Below are 20220 nucleotides of genomic sequence, written 5' to 3'. Positions count from 1 at the left end.
AGTTTGTTTAAAAATAATTTAATATAAAAAAATTAAAAAAAAATATTTTTATGTAAAATTTAATTTTATAATTTAAAATAATTATAATATATTAATAGAATGAAGTTTAATTTTTTAGTTTAGAATAATTTTTGTTTGAATTAATTTTTTTTTTATAATTCTATCTTTGATTTTTGACATATTAAATTTAAAAAATGTGAAAATTAATTTAAAAATTAGATTCTTTTTAATTTGATTTATAAATAAAAAATTAAAATCAAAATTCTTAAAAAATTCAAATTATTTATTTTTATTATTTTAAAATAAAAAAATCAATTCTTAAATAAATTTTAATTCCATACCATTTTAAATAAATTTTTCATATTACGAAAAACTGTCATTACAGTAAAACTGAAAATGAAGGTGTATAATTGGTAATTGGTATTTTGATTGTCTTTGAGGTGAATACTGAATAGTGGATACGGCATTTACCTTACAGGTTCATCCGTTATACATAATAGTCATTAGGGTTTAATAATTTTAGTATATTTTAAATTATAGGAATTAAAATGTTTATTTGAAAATTATTAAACTGTCCACAGTTATTTCTTTTTTAATTATCTATTGTTTAAAAAATTAAAATATAATTTAAATACACGTGACTTATTTAATAATCCAATTAATGCATGTTACTGTTTTATTGGTAGATAATATAAAATTTTTTTTATTAAAGATATGAGACTCGAATCCGTAACCTCTTAATTGAGTATGAGAAAACTATGCCATTTGAGTTATTACTCATTGACAATATAAAATCTTTTTTACTTCAATTATATTTTAAATTTTTATGTACTCCTATATAACAAATAAAATTTATATGTACTCTCATAAAAAACAAAAGAAATGAATGAATATAGAAGAGATAATAAAGAGATATTTATTTAATTTATAAAAATAAAAAATCTTTTAACTGCCTCGTGCCGGTAGAAATAATGAGCATAGCATATTAGCATTTACTGTTAATTAATCTTCTTTTTTAAATGCCACCGATCTCACTCTCCTCTGACTGTGTCATCTCCTTTAAATACCTTTTTATCTTCTCTTCGTCTCTTCATTTTCTCTTCTCTTCTTTCCCTGTGTGCTTTCCTTTCAATTCCCACGCCTTTTTCTTTCTTTTGCACAAGTTTATCGAAACTTGTGATGCTCCACAGAACAGAAATTAAGGTGCACGGTTATTACAACAAGCTAAAAGGAGGGATTATTGTTATTTTTTATTATTAATAGTAGAATCGCGTTCCAATTAGGGCTATGGAAGGTTGGGGAAATGGTAGGAGTAATGCGAGATGGTTAGTGTTAGTGCTAGTGGTGGTGGCGGTGGTGTGTGCGGAGAAGAAGAACGAAAATAAGAATGCATATGCGACTATGATGTACGTGGGAACTCCGAGGGACTATGAATTTTACATAGCAGTCCGTGTTCTTCTCAGATCACTCGCTAAGCTTAGTGTGCAAGCTGATCTTGTTGTCATTGCTTCCATTGATGTTCCTCCCAGATGGATTCGAGCTTTGTAAGTCTTCTCTTACTTTTCAATATATTTGTAAGTCTTCTCTTACTTTTCAATATATCATCGTCCTTTGTCATCTTTTATTTAAAGCTACATGATTTCTTCGTTTTTTTTTTTTTTTCTATGCTATCTCTTCAAATTTTTTTATTTTTATTACATTAATTTCTCCATGTTAATTTCCCTGCTTCTCTTTCTTTGTGTGTATTTTTTTCTTTTTAACTAATTATCCAAAAATACAATAAAAAATAATTATAATAAAATGTAATATGAACTCAGAATTTTGTAGTATGAAAAATAAAATTTTTCTTTTGCTTTTTGTAAGGTTGCAAAGAATTAGACCGGTCATTGAACCGTCGAATAACTAGTTCAATCATTTAATAGTCTAATCGAAATTGAACCGTCATTAAATCAGTTTAATTAAATATATCATAAAATTATAAAAAAATTAATATATAATTTTAAATATTTAAATTTAATAATTTTTAAATTAATAAAATTTAAAAATTGATAATTTTACACAATAAATTATACATAATTTATTATTAAAGTTTATAAACAATTTTAAATATCAAAGTTTATAATTAAAGAAAATTAATACGCACATAAATGACAAAATGTTCTACCACAAAAAAAAAATAACATTAGACAAATAAATTTTTAACTCTGTTCGAAATCTAAAATTATATCAACTCTGTCTGGAATCTAAAATTATATCAATTCTGTCCAAAATCTAAAATTATATCAAAATTTTATACGGCATTCAAAATTTAGAATCTAAAATTATACTTATAACAAAATTATATTTAGCAAAATTTAGGATTATAGAATAATTAACCAAATAAAAAAATTAATTGAATTCAAATCATTGATCTAAATTCAGAAAAATAGAATTACTGAAAAGTAGAAGAATTATGCATCAATTCATATAATTTACCAAATAAAAAATTAACTAAATTCAAATAAGTGAATTAAATTCCTCACTCCGGCAACTAGCAATTCATATAATTAATTAATAAAATAAAATAAATTAATTAAAAAACCATTACAATTCACCGCGATAAAGAATAAGAAAGGTGTCTAGGTCACAGCGACAGAACAGATGTCCGATAACATTGACAGAAAAACTTTCAACAATCAGATGAGGCCAACCATAAAAGTTTTGGAGTTCAAACAACCAGACGACAACGCCGTTGACAGCAGTTTCGATCCGCGACGGTAAATTTCTTCTGTCCGTTGGAGTTTTTTCTGTCCGCTGACAGCAGCTCCAATCCGTCAATTGTGGTAGGGATGGTGGTCTTTGTTGGAATTGGAGAGAGATTGGAAGAGGACATTAAGATTGAGGTGTGGTGAGAGCTCGTCGGGTTGGGTGACTTGGGTTAGCTATGTGGGTTCAGCAATTGGGTTTTCTTTTTTTTTTTTTTACGTGTCAAAACGAAGCCGTCTCGGACCAACAATAAAAATTCGGTACCTTTAAAAATTCGGCCGGTTCGCAAATTAACTACCTAGTCGATCGGTTTTTTATTAATTTTTTGCAAAACGATTCTAAGAATCAATTGGACCGTCTAGATAATCAGTTCTCAGTTAACTCAGTTAAATTGGTTGGTCCGATTTGGTTTTCGGAAAGTTGGTTTTTAGATTTATTAAAAATTATGTATTTAGACAAAATCTAAAAAGTAAAAGAGATATTTGTTTTAGGAAAAAAAGGTAATAATAAGTCATAAATGGATGAGAAATGAATGAAAAAGGTGATAAGATTGGGGAAATAGGTGAGAGAAGATGAGTTTGGTTTGACTGTGAAGTATGCACTATGCACGTGTTAAGTGTATCATTCTCTGGAGTCTGGATTATTGTGGGTTCGTCCTTTTAGTGTTGAAAGAAACCCCACGAGAAACTTACTACACTCTTCCTTAACTCCTTTTCTTTTCTCCTTCACCTTCTTCTATACATGATATTTTTCTCATCTTCACTTTTCTTAAATTTTTCCTGTATGATGCAAATTCCCTCTTATTTATCTCTTTTAAAAGTAACAAATATAATAATAGTAAAAACATTACGTTCATAAAAAAATCAATAATCAAATTAGTTATTATATATTTTATTTTTAGTAACTAATTTTTGTTGTACATCTGAAATAATTGTTAATCATAATACCAAGTATGTTGATTCTTACTAAACATTTTTTTTAAAAGATACGAGTCTTAATAATAAAATTCTAATAAATGCCCTAGAAGATTAAAAAAGTGCTATTTTTATTAGATGTCGTTTTCCTAAATGAAGTTTCAGTGGCTGAATTTGTGTGTTAGTGGGGGCAGTGAAACGAGGGGCTTTGCGCTTATTGTGTCTTTTTTGCGCGTGAATTTCGAGTCACTCAGTCTTCAACGATGGTTTCAATTCAAATCCTGAACATTGGTTCTTTTTCTGGTTCCTTCGTGTCTTGTTTCTATTTGGTTTTATGGGGTCACCATTATTCCCCAAACACCGATTCCTCAAATATCAATAATAAGTCAATAAATAAATACTCATTCACTCACTCACTCAACTTAAATTCCACCCATTACCCTTTTTCATTTATATTTAAAACCCATAATAAATACACTAGTGATATATTATTACTAAATTCAGTATACCCAACAAATGATAATTTAATAACTAAAATACTAAACAAAATGGCAATATATTCTCTTCACAAGTTTGAAGCATTGACTTTGTTGTTGATTTGGATATACACTCTTCGTTTTTTAGCACTATATAATAATACTCTGCCACTCCATATCAATAACGCAATCATGCCTTAATTAATTAAGTTATTAGTATAAATTTTGCTGTTGTATGATTTGTATCAGACTAGCAGGTGGTCGAATTCAAAAAATATTTTTATTTCATTTTATACATCAGTTCAAAAAACAATTTTTTTCCCCGTAGTTCTAATAATATGCTACACCACCTAATGTAAATTAAAATACTTGTTCGAGCAGATATGCTAATATATAAATTTTTTGTTATATCCTATTAAAATTATCCTATTTTAATTATATATATTTCCATTGAAGCTCCATTTCTTTATAACTTAACAAGAGTAGAAAATATCATTTATAGTTAAAATCATAGCCATTAACTATTAGATATATTGATACCGTTATAAAAAAGATGAAAGGTTCAATAATAGTATCCTTAAATTATATATTTAGAACCTCTCTCATACCAGATCTAATTTCAATTTTATTTTAGTTCTTATAAAATGATGTATAAATATTTGTGAGAATATATATCATAAATAATAGTAATTTAAAATTAAAAGTGTAATGTTTAGTCTTAGTTTAGTTAAAATTTTATATTATTTTTAATTATGTAATCAATATAATTATATGACTGACAAAATTTTATTGGTTCTCTATAAAAATAGTATTGTATTTTTAAAGTGATATTAATTTTATTTTATCAATTAATTCTAATGTAAATTTTAATTTTAAATTAATTTATTTTTTAAAAAGTATAAAAAATAATATTCTAAAAATACTCTATTAGAGATGTTTTTAGAGTTATTTGAAAGCATTGAAAATTTTAACATGTTAGATTTTCGATAAAATCATTTTATATTAAATATCTTTATGCGTGCTCTTAAAACAATTATTAAAATAACTCTATAATTTAATGGGCAAATTAATACAACCAATAAAATAATAAAAATTTAATTAACTAGCATGCTCTTATTTCTTAAGATTTTCAACGTACATAAAAGAACTATAAAAATATATGCATTTAATTTTCAGAGAAAAAATTAAGATTTTTTATTAATTTGTCTTAGGACACATATCAACAAATTTAAAGTTTTAAATTGATCTTAATAAATTTTAGATCAGACATTTTGATTTTTAATAAATTTTTATTCTTTTAAAAGTTTTTTAAAAATGATTTCTGTTAGACAATTTAATTATTCTATAATTTATAATAAAATATTTAATATGTATATTGAACGAATAAATTTTTAATAAATTTTATTATAAGATAATTAGATGTCTAACATATATTATTGTAAGATAAAAAATAACCAAGATTCAAAAACTTCTAAAATAATAATAATTTATTAAAAATCAAAGTGACTAATTTTAAATTGTTTGGAGACCAAATTTGAGTGTTTAATTATATCTAAAGAATATGATAACGATATCATTAATTCTCTATGAAATGTTTCTATAAAGAGTATGTCCATATTAGATGTATCATGTTTTTATAAATTATTAAATTTCATTAAATGCATATTAAAAACTATTATAGAAAAAAAAGTATTGATACACTATAATAAATATAGAATATACTAGATGTTAGTAGTATATAAATAAATAAATATTTTTTAATATATAATATTTTAAATAATAAATATAATTTTTTATTTTTAAATAATAAATATAAAATATATAAATACAAAAAATATAATTTTTTTTTGTTTTTTAAAATCAATTATCATGTAATAAAATTTTTATAATATTAAAAAATATATCAAAATAATATTCTAAATTGCAATATAAAAATAGTAAAATAATTAAATTTTATTTTATATTATTTAATAAATAATTAAATTGTTATATTAAAATTTTATTAAAATATTTATAAAAATATAATTTATTAATATTATATATAATACATAGAAATTTTGACATGTTTATTTTTTTAATCCTTTGAAGAAAAATTTCTTTGAATATAAAAGGAAAAAAAAGAAATACGCATATCTTTTATGAAAAAAAAAACGTTGAAAAATAAATTAAAAAATAAATAATAAGGCATAATATCACAACAAATTAAATGTGATTTCTAAATAATTTTTTTTATAAAAGAGACGCGTTTTTTTTCTCTCTTTTATTTTTTTCAAAAACAATATAAATAAACATTAAGCTATCTCTTTTTGTAAGATTATATGCTATGAGGTCAGTGTAAACATATCAAGCAATGTTGTTGCGTTGTAACATCATACAAATTATTAAATTAAGACGAAGTCGGTATAATTTTCTCTTATAACAATATTATTAATATTAGTTAATCATATATTATTACATGATAGAGCATGCATGGACATTTTCATCGCTGATATTTTTTTTCCTTTTTTCATAAAAGACATGCATATTTCTTAATTTTTTTATTCAAAAAAATTTTTCTTAAAAAAATTTAAAAAATAAAAAGGTCAATATTTTTATATATTATACTTAATAATTTAAATAAATTACATTTTTATAAATGTTTTAATAAAAAATTTATATTATATAATAATATTTTAATAAATTAATTAGTTAATAAAATTTTAATATAACAATCTAATTATTTTTTAAGTAATATAAAATAAAATTTAATTATTTTATATTTTTATGTTAAAATTTAAAATATTATTTTAATATATTTTTTTTAACATTGTAAAAATTTTATTGTATGATAACTAATCTTATAAATAAAAATATTTATATTGTTTTTTTATGTTTATACGTTTTATATTTATTATTTAAATATAAAATATTATGTTATTTAAAATATTATATATTAAAAATATTTATTTATTTATATACTAGTAATATCTCATATATTCTATATATTTATTAGAATTTATAATACTCTTTTTATATAATAATTTTTTACTAATGTGGCACATCCAATACCCGTTTCTAAATATCTTCTTAATTGTCTCATGGCCTTATTTAAGAGTTGATTTAGGACCAAAACACTTCTTTAGTTTTTTCCCTCAATAAAATACTACAGCCAAAGAGATCGCCGAGGCAATTTAGGCAGGGGTCCTCACACCATTTCTTAGGTTTCGAAAAACAATGCAGGTCTTAAAAAAAAAAAAAAAGGAAACGGTGCCCGTTAGTTGTCCATCATAATAGGGCCATGCCATATAAAAAAGGAAATAGAAAAGAAAAAGCATATTCGAATTTTCCTTTTCTTATTATCAAAATAACTTGTTGAATTTCTCAAAAATTTTGAAAATAGTCCTACTAATAAGAATATCTCAGTTCAAATTCTGTACTACATGAATCCTTATTTTGTAAAAAATACTATATGCATATTAAAAATTAACTATTAAATTAATTATATATTTATATATAAATATATATAATTTAATTTAATTTAATTTTAATATGTATTTAAATTTAATGTGTATTTTATATTAATAACTAATTTTAATATATATATGATTGTTATTTATTTACTAAATTATGAACTTCTTAGGTATACACACTTATTTTTCTCGCTCGTCCCACATCCTGGGTTTGATAATTTTTAAAAATTGTTATATTTTGATAATATTTAAGTGTATACAATATTAGTAGGGAAAAGTTAAATCGTTACTAATAATAACACGTTGATTGTGTACTCGAAAGTCTTAACTAATCGAATAGATGAGCAGGTTTGCTGAGAATTTTGTCTTATTTGACTTTTTTCTCAACCTTTAATAGAGTAGTTGGCGAACCGCCTAATCTTATTTTTGAATTTTTTTTTTTAAATTTAAGTTGATAAGTAAAAGTAAATAAATAATTATTTTTGGACTGTGTTTTCTTAAGTTAGATTTTTTTTAGATTTGTATAAATTTTGTATAATTTTTTTTTTGCTTTTTCTTAATCTGATGTCAATTTTTTTCTTTTGAGAATTAGTATTATGCTAATAAATCACCTTTTTAAAAAATTTAAATTAATTAATTAGAAATAGATGAATAATAATATTTTCTGACAGTTTTTTTATTTGCCTAATTACTAGAATTCATATCAGTAATTTAAGCCAATGTAAATAATTTGCTTTCAATTGTTTCAGCATCTTGCTCTATTTCCTTATTTTAAAGTTTAACCTATTTGATTGAAATATATAAATAATTTATTGTTAAAGTAATTTTATTACAATTTTTATGTCTACATAATATTAGTTATGTCACATATATACAAAATTAGTTATTAATATAAAATTTTGTATTATTATATTATGATAAAAATGTTTGATATTTCACTATAATAAATTATACACAAATTAATTGATTTTTATATTCATTAAACACTTTTACATAATATTTTGGCAAATTTTAAAGCTGGTAGCATCTGGTATATGTTTTTGTTTGTATAAGTAGATAAGATATATATACAAGACAATTATTGAATCTAAGAGATTTGTTTGTGGCAGTGAAAAGGAAGATGGTGCGAAGGTAGTGAGAGTAGAGAACTTTGAGAACCCTTACAAAGACCAAGACAACTTCGACAAAAGGTTCAAGTTATCGCTCAACAAATTGTACGCGTGGAACCTGGTGGAGTACGATAGGGTCGTCATGTTGGATGCAGACAATCTTTTTCTCCGGAGAACCGATGAATTGTTTCAGTGTGGACAATTTTGTGCTGTCTTCATCAACCCTTGCGTCTTTCACACTGGTCTCTTCGTCCTCCAGGTAAATTAAAATAATTTATCCACGCCAACTTTTGAACTGCGTTATCTCTCAAATTTCCACATTCTTAATGGGGCCCCTTGTATCCTTTTACTTCCACAGTGCCCGCACTAATAATTATGGACAAAATATCTAAGAAAATTAGAAAAACTTGCAACTACGTTCACATAAGTGTTGCCCATTCGGTGTTGGATATAAAATGGAGTTGTCAAACGAAATAAAATGGTTCAACTCTTTGGTAAAAAATCATGTTATGTTTTCCTTAATTGAAACGGTTTAGTGCTGCCCCAAAAAAAAAAAAAAAAAACGGTTTAGTTATACCAACAATAGTGTTAGCATAGTGGTAGAGAGGTATGCACTATGACCCTCCGGAATGTTCTAGAGAAAGTATCAATTGAGAGAGTAGATTTGGCTCCGCTTGAAAATAGGTTAGTTTGGGATGAAAAACACTGACCAACTTTTGTTTGGTACCCACAAGGCCACAACACTAAACAATTTTAAATTAAATAATCATGATGTATAAATAGAACAAATTAAACTTACCAGTTACCACCATTGAGATAAGTAACATTACATATGACATTTCTTAAATCTTAACTTGTTATGCCTATATTCGGAATTATTATGATCCTATTTATATAGGGTTAATGTTTAAAATGATCCTGGAAAAATCACATAAATTAATTTAGTCTCTCAAAGATTCATGCTTTAATTTGGTCATTCAATTATTGACAACGTGTTGCTAGCGAATAAGGTAAAGGACGTTTAATGATAACACGTCAACAAAAAGTTAACTGAAAGACCAACTTAATTCACATTAATATATTTCAGGGACCAAATTGCCAAGTTAACTCAAGCATGATATTTCATGAACTAATTTGAATATTAGGAGAGAAAATTCAGAAGTATTAGAGATTTAATACCCTTGCAAATTAAATGTTGTGTGTACCATTCTATTGCATTTGTAATTTACCTTGGTCAATAACTCATGATTCAATCATTCAATGTATGTAGAAGGGTTACGACACGGATTCTAATTATTTGATATATCTGCAGCCATCAAGTGCAGTGTTCAAGGACATGGTTCATGAATTACAAAATGGGAGAGAGAATCCAGATGGTGCAGACCAAGGTTTCATAGCTAGTTACTTCCCAGAGTTGCTTTATAGGCCAATGTTCCTTCCAAATCCAAATGGCTCCAAGCTTCAAGGAACTTATAGACTTCCTTTGGGTTATCAAATGGATGCTTCTTACTACTGTAAGCACATTATTACAACAATTAAGAAAACTAAAATTCTTATATAGTTTTTTATAAAACTCCAAATCTTAATTAGTGGAATCTAAGTTAATGTTAATGCCGATTTTAATTCAGATCTTAAACTTCGATGGAGCATACCCTGTGGACCAAACAGTGTGATCACGTTCCCAGGGGCGCCGTGGTTGAAGCCGTGGTATTGGTGGTCATGGCCGGTGCTTCCATTAGGCCTCCAGTGGCATGAACAACGTCGTCAAACTTTGGGGTAAGGTCCAAAATCTTTGTATTCATTTTGTTTTGTTTCTTTGATTTTAATTGATTCTTATGGAAAAATAATGATGCTAGTTAACATGCTCTTTAAAAATGCAAATTATTGCAAAATTGGCTTAGAAGGTAAATTGTTGATGTAAGTTATTGCAAGAAATTGACATTATTACCAATGCAGGTATGCTGCAGAGATGGCTGTGGTATTTATCCAATCTGCAATATATATCGGACTAATAGCGATGACTCGTTTGGCTAGGCCAAGCCTCTCGAAGCTCTGCTACCGGCGCTTCGATAAGAGTGTCATCGTGGTGCAAAGTATCCTCAAACTAGTGGCATTGTGGACAATCCTTGCTGCATACACAACACCTTTCTTCATCATCCCTCACACTATTCACCCTCTACTAGGCTGGGCCCTGTACATACTGAGTGTCTTTGCGCTATGCTCGATTGCGACTAATGCCTTTCTGCTACCAATGTTGCCTGTTGTGGCGCCGTTGCTGGGGATCATTGGGTCCTTAATGGTCATGGCGTTTCCTTGGTATCCGGATGGCGTGGTGAGGGCCTTGTGTGTGTTTGCTTACGCCTTTTGTGCCGCGCCAGTTCTTTGGTCATGTATTGTGAGGATAATGGCTGGTCTTCAGGTATCTTTAGAAAGGGAAGCTTTTATGCCTAGATTAGGAGAATCTTCACCACCTTCTTGGTTTAACAAATTATATTGAGCTGTTTGGTTCAAGTGGGGATGTGAAACAATTGAAACTACTCTCTCCGTTTCATTTTATCTGTCACTGTTGTTTTAAAGTACATTCTTTAATCAGTTTATATATTGATATAAGAATGTACTAAAAAGTGAAAAATAAAAGGGAACAGAGGAAGTGTCATTTCTTGATTTGTTTCACTATACATGATTGTGGAGGGGAGGAATTGAAGTGCCGTGGATTTTGTACCATCTAATGGGTGTTTTGGTCTTGGATTATTTTACACTGAAAATAAGCCAAGGCAAACACACAAGATTTCAATTTCATGATTGAAATTATTTGAGTCCAAAGGAAGAGGACAGGGAAGTTAGATTAGGGTTGTATAGAACATTAGGAATATACAATTGTTTTCACTTATATGTATTATCTTATTTGATTGATTTCCGATTAACCTGGTCAGTTCAATTCAATTTTTAAAATCATGCTCTTAATGTAACTTAAAAAAAAAATAAAAGAATGATGTATTTCATAATATTTTTTACTAAAAATAAGAAGACTTGAATCCGCAATTTCTTAGATAAATATAGGAAGACTATGTCATTTGAGCCATAACTCGTTAACAACTAATATATACTCTTCTAAACATTACCAATGAAAAATTTACATAATTATAAAGATATATGCATTTAATTTTCCAAGAAAAAAATTAAATGTTTTTATTAATGTGTCTTAGATACTTATCAACAAATCTAAAGAATATACTCGTAAATTGGTTCTTAATGAATTTTAAATTAGACATTTTAGTTTTTAATAAATTTTTATTATTTTAAAAGTCTCCTAAAAATTATTTTTATTAGACAGTTAAATTTTTCTATCACTGATAATAAAAATATTTAATATGTAAGTTGGACAAATAAATTTTTAATAAGTTTTTTTTATAAGGCAAAAAGATGCCTAATAAATATGATGTTAATTTTTTCAAAAAAAAATTATTCATTTCATATGTCAAATAGATGCCTAACAAATATTATTATAAATATTTCATACTCTCTCGTTGTTTGATTGCCTCTACCCTCTTTATTCTCTATATAAAGTGTGAAAGTTTACTATTGCCCCCTTTTTTCTTTTGGAATATGTATGTGGTTCTCTAGGCTCTATTGCACAATGAATCCTATGTATTACTTCATATTCTATTAGATAATTTTGGTTGTGTTAGAAATTTGTGAACTTTTTTACCTTGGTCTCTTAATATACACATTGCAAATAGATGTATATGTTGTGAAGAGTTCTTTTGGGGTAGGTTTTATTGTGAGTTTAGTGAGCGAATAAACAAAATCAAAACTTTCAGATTTGTTAGGTTATGGATTTTAGCATGTATGAGGACTTTTTTATGTGCTTCAAAATCGAAAAAGAAAAGCCTTATTTGAGGATGAAAGAATATAGAGTTTTTTACAAATAATTCATCCTTCTTATACAAATTGCACAAATTTTGAATATGATATGTTATGAGCTTTTGAGTATATGTGTAATTTTGAATGTGTAGTACATTTAGATGTGTTAGGTATTGATTTTGATATACTTTTATGCATTTTCTGCTTGGTCTAGCCATACTGCTAATAGTGTATGGATATTTTGTTTAATTCTGGACTCTTATCAATGTGATTCATTAGCAGAATACTTTCTTTTTCATCATGTAAATAGGTTTCTTCTAATCTAACTTTTTATTCTAAATTTTTAACTTATAAGATATATTTGATGGATATACAATTTTAGTTCTTTTTCTTTGACTTTACTTTTGTTCCATAAACTAAGTCCCCATTCATTTTCTCAAAAGAAAACAAATTCGGCAGAGAGGCTGGCACATGAAATGAATAATTTTTGTTTTGTTTTGGATCTAGAGTATGAAATGAACACTTATAATGCGTGAGTACGTTGTGATGTGTTAGGATATGATTTTTTGAGTTTATGCATAGTTTTAGATGTGCGAATAAAAAATTAATTTTAATAATTTGTTGGCTTCTATACTAACTTTTTTAATGATTACTAAATGATAAACAAGTGTAATTTTGGATTTTTCGTTTGTAATTTGAAAAAATAAAAAAATAAATCTAGTGTTGAAAATAAAATGAAAAAGGAATGGTAAAAGATTAAAACTAAAACTTAAATGTTGTTGTTGAATGAATGATTAGTGAAACATATAACTATCACTAAAAGCTAAATATTGTAAAAATGTAGTAAAATAATGCATATACACAATGAAAAAGAAAGTGAAATGATGTTGAAGAATAGAAGGGAGTACGAAATAATGATAGGTTTTTTCATTTAAAAAAAAAACAAATTATTGATATTGAATGAATGATTGTTGAACATATTTGAATTATTCATACATATTAGATAAATATAAATTAAAGAGTGTATAAAAATGCAGTTAAATAATATAAACACAAATAAAAAGAAAATAAAATGGAGTTGAATCATGAAAGAGAGAAAAAATTAGAGAAATAGTCTTATGAAAGAGAGAGGAAAAAAATGAAAGACGTGAGAAGATTGTCACATCTAAGAGATAAAGAGAATGAAAATGAAAACAAAATCCAATTTGATTAGTATATAAGTGAGAATTGTATTTTGAAATAGAATGCAAGTTCAAACAATTGTAAAATACTTTAATGGAGTAAATGAGAAATCAAATTATCATTGGTCCTAAATAAAATTTTGCCCCATACTTTTGCAATTTTCTCTTTCTTGTGAAATATTTTTTATTTGTTGTTTATAAATACTAATTACATTGACTTCAATTTCCACAATTCTTCTAATCTTCTAGTTCAAACTTTAATTATATAGTAATATTTATTGTTGTTATTAATTATGAAGTGTGAATTATTTTTTAATTTGTAACTTGTGATAATATTATAGTGAAAAATATATTTTGGGGTAAAAAACTTAAATAAACCAATGCCAACTCAAATTTACGCCAATTACCCAAACGAAAAATGTTACGTGCATGTCCCTAAAGGACATTTCTATGTAAATCGAAGCAGACATACTCGATTTAGTTTCGTTGATAGTACATCGAAACAGCCATATTCGATTTAGTAGCGTTTCATGCAAATCGAATCAAACTCATTCGATTTATGTATGAATGGTGAGGGTTCATAGTAAATCGAACGAGCCAATTCGATTTACCATCCTCGAAATGTCCATGAATAAATCGGCACAAGGCAAGTTGATTTAGTATGTATTCAACAAGATATATAAATGGATGTAACTTAATTTGATTTACTAGGCCACAAATTTATATAAATAACTGTTGAATGTGAATTTCTCATCATAGTGCTTTGCAATGGCTAGTGATGAGAGTTAGTTTTGGTGCACTATAGAGGATCGATTAAGAAAAAATGCGTTCCGGAATTAAGTTTACTAATAATGATCTGATTTGTGTTTTTCTCAAACTTTCAACAAGTTTCACCAAGTTTCAAAATACTATAATCCGAAAACTGGGGCTGTAAGGCATGAAACGGGTGGAGAAGTTAGTCTACAGAATTTTGATTTCTGTTTTGTGGGATAACGTGAAGTACGATTCGTTCGTCAAAGGCAGCGACAAAGATTTGCAAGTTCTGTTCCATTGTCGTCGGCAATTCTCATAGGTTAGGACCCTAAGCTGTTGGCCAAGTTTGTGGATGTAGTCTCCAATTCAAGAGGTTCTAACCGGAATCCTCAGCCTTCAGCCATGGTAGCCTACTCTAGTTCGAGGCCTATTAGTACCTCTTCATCTCTGCCCGTGATTCAGCCTGAGGCAGCTTTGGTTGGCACGGGTGACCTAAATCGCACTCATGACGGAGAAGTGGGTGACACTAGTCCCTTTGGTGATGTTGCGATTGCGATGGACGACATTCCTGACGTGGTAACGAAATCCTGACAGGGTGGAGCACCGGATGGTGTGGAAGATGCATTTCAGGATGAGGATGATGATGATGTGGAGCCCACTACGATTGCCGATGATAGAAATGATGAGCTAGTGAGGAGTACTCCAGCTCGGAGTGATGGAGCGGCTAGTTCAGGAACTCCGCAGTACCCCCTGTACTTTTCAACTTTGGACTTGGATGCCATGAGACAGCAGGGGGTACTTGGCATGCCTGTCGGATTTGGGACCAGAGACACACAGGATACAGGAGGACTGGCTGAGTTCCAAGTTGTTCAGTAGTTTCAGGATAAAGAGGAGGCCATGCTGAGCGTGAAGACTTATAGCATCCGACGTGGGGTTGAATTAAAGTGTTGGAATCTGTTTATCACAAGTACCATGGAAAGTGTAAGGAATTCAGCAACGGGGGGACGTGGTTGATTCGTATTAGTCTCTGCCAGCGTAGAGGTATTTGGGAGGTAAAACGATACAATGGACCACATACTTGTCTGGCTACTTCGATATCCAGTGATCATAAGAGGCTTGATTACCATGTGATCTCGGCCTTCATATTGCCTATGATTAGAGTCGATGTTGCCGTGTCGATCAAGGTACTGAAAAATGCGATAGAGACCCATTTTGGTTTTAGACCGACTTACTAGAGTGTTTGGATGGCTAAGCAGAAGGCCGTGGCTCAGATTGACGGAGACTGGGAAGAGCCATATAATGAGTTACTGCAATGGCTGCTAGGTGTGCAGATGACGATGCCAGGTAGTGTTGCAGTGTTGAGGACGAGTCCTGTGCGACTGGGTGGCCAAGTCGATGAGTCGCATGCTTATTTCCACCGTCTTTTTTGGACATTCCCACCATGTATCGAGGCCTTCCAACATTGTAAGCCTCTGGTTAGTGTTGACGGGACCCACTTGTACAGCAAATATGGTGGTACACTGCTGGTTGCGATTGCTCAGGACAGCAATTCCAATATCATCCCTGTCACATTCGCCCTTGTGGTGGGTGAAAATGCAGAGTCGCAATTATTTTTCTTATCCCACCTTCGACAACATGTAATGCCTCAACCAGGTATCTTGGTCATATCGGATAGGCATAACGGGATCAAGACTGCACTGGAGGCTCCTTATGGGGGTTGGCTTCCACCTAATGCATACATGGCATTTTTTATCCGATACGTGGTGGCAAACTTTGCCCTTAGTTTTAAGGGCAAGGATGCTAGGAGATTTCTAGTCAATGTTGCTTATGCAAAGACCGAGGTCGAGTTTGACTATTGGTTTGACATCTTCCGCTCTGAAGACTTGGCCATGTGTGACTGGCCTAATTGGATTGACTATGCACGGTGGACTCAGCATCGCGATGAAGGTAGGAGGTTCGGGTATATGACTACGAACATATCCGAGTGTGTAAACTCGATTTTGAAGGGTGTAAGGAACCTTCCGGTTTGTTCATTGGTGAAGTCCACCTTTGGGAGATTAGCAGAGCTTTTTGTTCATAAAGGAAGAGAAGTAGAGGCACAATTAGGAATCGAGAAGCGGTTTAGTCAGCATTTGATGAAGGCAATTAAGGCTAATCTGAAGGCCTCAAGGTGTTTCACGATGACTTTGTACGACAGGGTCACAGGGATAATTCTGAGTTCACCATGGTTGAGACAACACCGACTGACAGCTTTTCACTTGGATCTTACAAAGTGTCCCTCAAGGACCACACCTGTGATTGCGGATATTTCCAGGCTCTTCATTATCCATGTCGCTATGCCTTAGTGTGCTGTGCATACTCACATTTGGATTGGTCAGTTTATGTCCATGAGATGTATCGCCTCAGCTTGGTATTCGATACTTATTGGTTGGGGTTCACCCCTCCAATATTTGTAGAACTACTGGCAAATGCACCGGGTCGTACCAAGTAATAACTCCGGTGAATGAGTGTCGATTCCACTAGAATTAACGGATTAAGCAAACAATGGTCAATTGATCATTCTAGTCAAACAATTAAAAATAAGTGTTTCACTAGTAAATAGCATGAAAATAGAAAATTAAACAAGAGCAAACTAAAATTAGTTAAGCAGATAAGATAATAAAGATAGTTAAGGTGTCAAATATGTTCACTTCTTAGGAAAACAATCCTTGTGTTTATTTAGATGAGGTATGCAAAGATTAATCACGGCGAATAATAAATAATCAAATTCCAATTTCTTGGTAATTTAATTTCTCTTTAACTTAATTAATAGCTAATTCCTTAGTCAATTACTTAAGAAAAAGAGGTGAAGCCCAATTTTGATTCAATAAGTAAGATTCAAAAATATTCCTAAGTTTGATTTATATGTCACGTATTCAAACTAGTCCTAACAATTGAAACTCACAAAGTGTCGCACACTCTTTAAACCTATTCCTAGTGTAATAAAAAAGTAGTGTGAAAGAGTTTTTAATCTAATTCAAATATTAATTTTTTCCAAAACAATATTTAGAATCCAAGACAGAATTAAAATGTTTTTCAACAATTCTAAATCTTTAGAGATGAAAAACCAAAATTCAATCATGAAATAAATCAAAGGATAAACCTCATATAAAATAGAACACTTAGATTAATAATCTATAAAAAGATGAACAGAGCTTCTAACCTTAATCAAGGAGATTAGTGGCTCACGCTTCAAAATAAAAAATAAGGTATCAAAAACGGCCAACGGTCTGAAGGTGGATCCTTGGATTGTTGAAGGGTGGTTTCCCCAGGGTCCTTTATGAACCTTATATACTAAACTTTAAAACAAAACCTAATCATTAAATTCAAACTAATTCAAAATAAAATAAAATTAAATCTAATCTTTCACATTAAATCTTTCGCTTTGTATCTTTTCTTCAAGGCTTTGGTGGTCTCAAATTTGGCATTCTGAATGGGCATGGAGAGTGGCCAAAGTGGCTTATAAAAGTTAGGCCAAAAAGCAAGTGAAACACCAAGCTTTGGCATACAAAACGCCATGCTTTTCTTCCCCTGGGAGCAGCCTTCCTTTGGTGTGTGAAACGCCAATGTGTGGCATATGGAATGCCACTCCTTTGTGGTCTCTAGAGCTCTCTCTGCTTGGCGTGTGACAGCCTTGTTGCGGCGTGTGACACGTCCAAATGGGTCTTTGAAGTAGACTTCTGAAAATTTGGCCCAACGTGTAATACCGGGCTGCGGCGTGTGGAACGCCACTGAATCATACAAGGTCCTGGGAGTGAGGTCTTGGCGTGTGACAAGCCAATAAGAAGCGTTACATGCCCATACAAATTGTTCAAATGAAAGCCTCGAAGGCGTGTAGTTTCCACACACCCATATTCCTTGTGGCGTTAAATGCCACCCTTTATTCATTGGCGTTCATTCATGCTTGCTTGGTGTTAAACGCCTTGCTTTGCTTCATAAATCAAATAATAACGCCACATGCATAACGCTACATGCATGCTTCATTCTTCATTGGCTTATGCCATATCTTCCTTTGATTCACGCTAATGCATTATGCATTTCTTTGATTCATGCATCATTAAATGGCTTCATTAATTAGTGTGCATGCTTCATTACTTAACGCATGCCTTCCTTTTGTGTGTATGCTTCATGGGCCACGCTTGCTTTAGGGGTCGTGCTTCCAAAAGCGTGGCCTAAGGTTTAAAGCATGTCCGAAGTTTCAAAGTGTGTCAAAAACTCCTCCTTGAGTTTTTTGAGTTTGTTTGTACTTTTTGCTTCTTTTTCTATTATTTTTCTACAATTATCAAAAGATCAAAGCATTCAAAGTATTAATAGAATATCATAATAAAGCACATAATTATCAAGCAAAAACTATCAATTTCACCTAAGAAACACCCAAGAAAAATACATAAAATTTTCATGCATCAATGACCACAACTCTGTATTTTCACCCTCCAAAATGGCGAATGCGACATGGATGATATTGGAATTACTGTCCTGAGCAATCACAACCAGTAGTGTACCACCATATTTGTTGTATAAGTGGGTCCCGTTGACACTAACTAGAGGCTTGCAATGTTGGAAGGCCTCGATACACGGTGGGAATGTCCAAAAAAGACGGTGAAAATAAGCATGTGACTCATCGACTTGGCCACCCAGTCGCACAGGACTTGTCCTTAACACTGCAACACTACCCGGCATTGTCATCTGCACACCTAGCATCCATCGTGCCAACTCATTATATGACTTTTTCCAGTCTTCGTAAATCTGAGCCACGACCTTCTACTTAGCCATCCAAACCCTCTTGTAAGTCGGTCTAAAACCAAAATGAATCCCTATCGTATTCTACAGTACCATGATCGACACGACAACATCAGCTCTAATCATAGACAGTATAAAGGCCGAGATCACATGGTAATCAAGCTTCTTGTGATCACTGGATATCGAAGTAGCCAGACAAGTATGTGGTCCATTGTATCGTTTTACCTCCTAAATACCTCTGCGTTGGCGGAGACTAATACGAATCAACCACGTGCACCCGTTGCTGAATTCCTTACACTTTCCATGGTACTTGTGATAAACAGATTCCAACACTTTATATTCAACCCCACGTCAGATGCTATAAGTCTTCACGCTCAGCACGACCTCTTTTTTATCCTGAAATTGCTGAACAACTTGAAACTCAGCTAGTCCTCATGTATCCTGTGTGTCTCTGGTCCCAAATCCGACAGGCATGCCAAGTACCCCCTATTGTCTCATGGCATCCAAGTCCAAAGTTGAAAAGTATGGGGGGTACTGTGGAGTTCCTGAACTAGCCGCTCCATCACTCCCAGCTGGAGTACTCCTCTCTAGCTCATCATTGCTATCATCGGCAATCGTGGTGGGCTCCACATCATCATCATCCTCATCTTGAAATACATATTTCACACCATTCGGAGCTCCACCCTGTCGGGATTCCGGCCATTGCCCCCATCTCTCCGTCACGAGTGTGGTTTAGATCAGCAGCGAAGGATGGGGAGGCAACCAAAGCTGCCTCGGGCTGAATCACAGGCAGAGATGAAGAGGCACCAACAAGCCTCGAACTAGAGCAAGCTGCCATGGCTGAAGGCTGAGGATTCCGGTTAGAACCTCCTGAACTAGAGACTACATCCACAAGCTTGGCCAACAGCTCATGGGTCCTCACCTCCAAAAATTGCTGATGATAATGGAAC

General features: G+C 30.7%; 2 protein-coding genes across 2 annotated transcripts; both read left to right on the top strand.

The window, feature by feature from the left end:
- The first annotated feature begins 1043 nt into the window (after positions 1-1043).
- LOC112720813 (putative glucuronosyltransferase PGSIP8) lies at positions 1044-11617 on the top strand. The gene is made up of 5 exons (XM_025771905.3): positions 1044-1544; positions 8694-8952; positions 10006-10207; positions 10322-10469; positions 10650-11617. Exons 1-5 carry the CDS (start codon positions 1288-1290, stop codon positions 11188-11190), a joined length of 1407 nt encoding a protein of 468 aa, XP_025627690.1. The 5' UTR covers positions 1044-1287; the 3' UTR covers positions 11191-11617.
- Positions 11618-15735: 4118 nt separating this feature from the next.
- Positions 15736-16836, top strand: LOC112721331 (uncharacterized). The gene has a single exon (XM_025772401.1). The coding sequence runs from the start codon at positions 15736-15738 to the stop codon at positions 16834-16836; it is 1101 nt and encodes a 366-aa protein (XP_025628186.1).
- The last annotated feature ends 3384 nt before the right edge of the window (positions 16837-20220 follow it).

This window comes from Arachis hypogaea, chromosome 11, assembly GCF_003086295.3.
Source record: "Arachis hypogaea cultivar Tifrunner chromosome 11, arahy.Tifrunner.gnm2.J5K5, whole genome shotgun sequence".
Taxonomy (NCBI): domain Eukaryota; kingdom Viridiplantae; phylum Streptophyta; class Magnoliopsida; order Fabales; family Fabaceae; genus Arachis; species Arachis hypogaea.
This window is presented reverse-complemented; position numbering and strand designations above follow the sequence as displayed.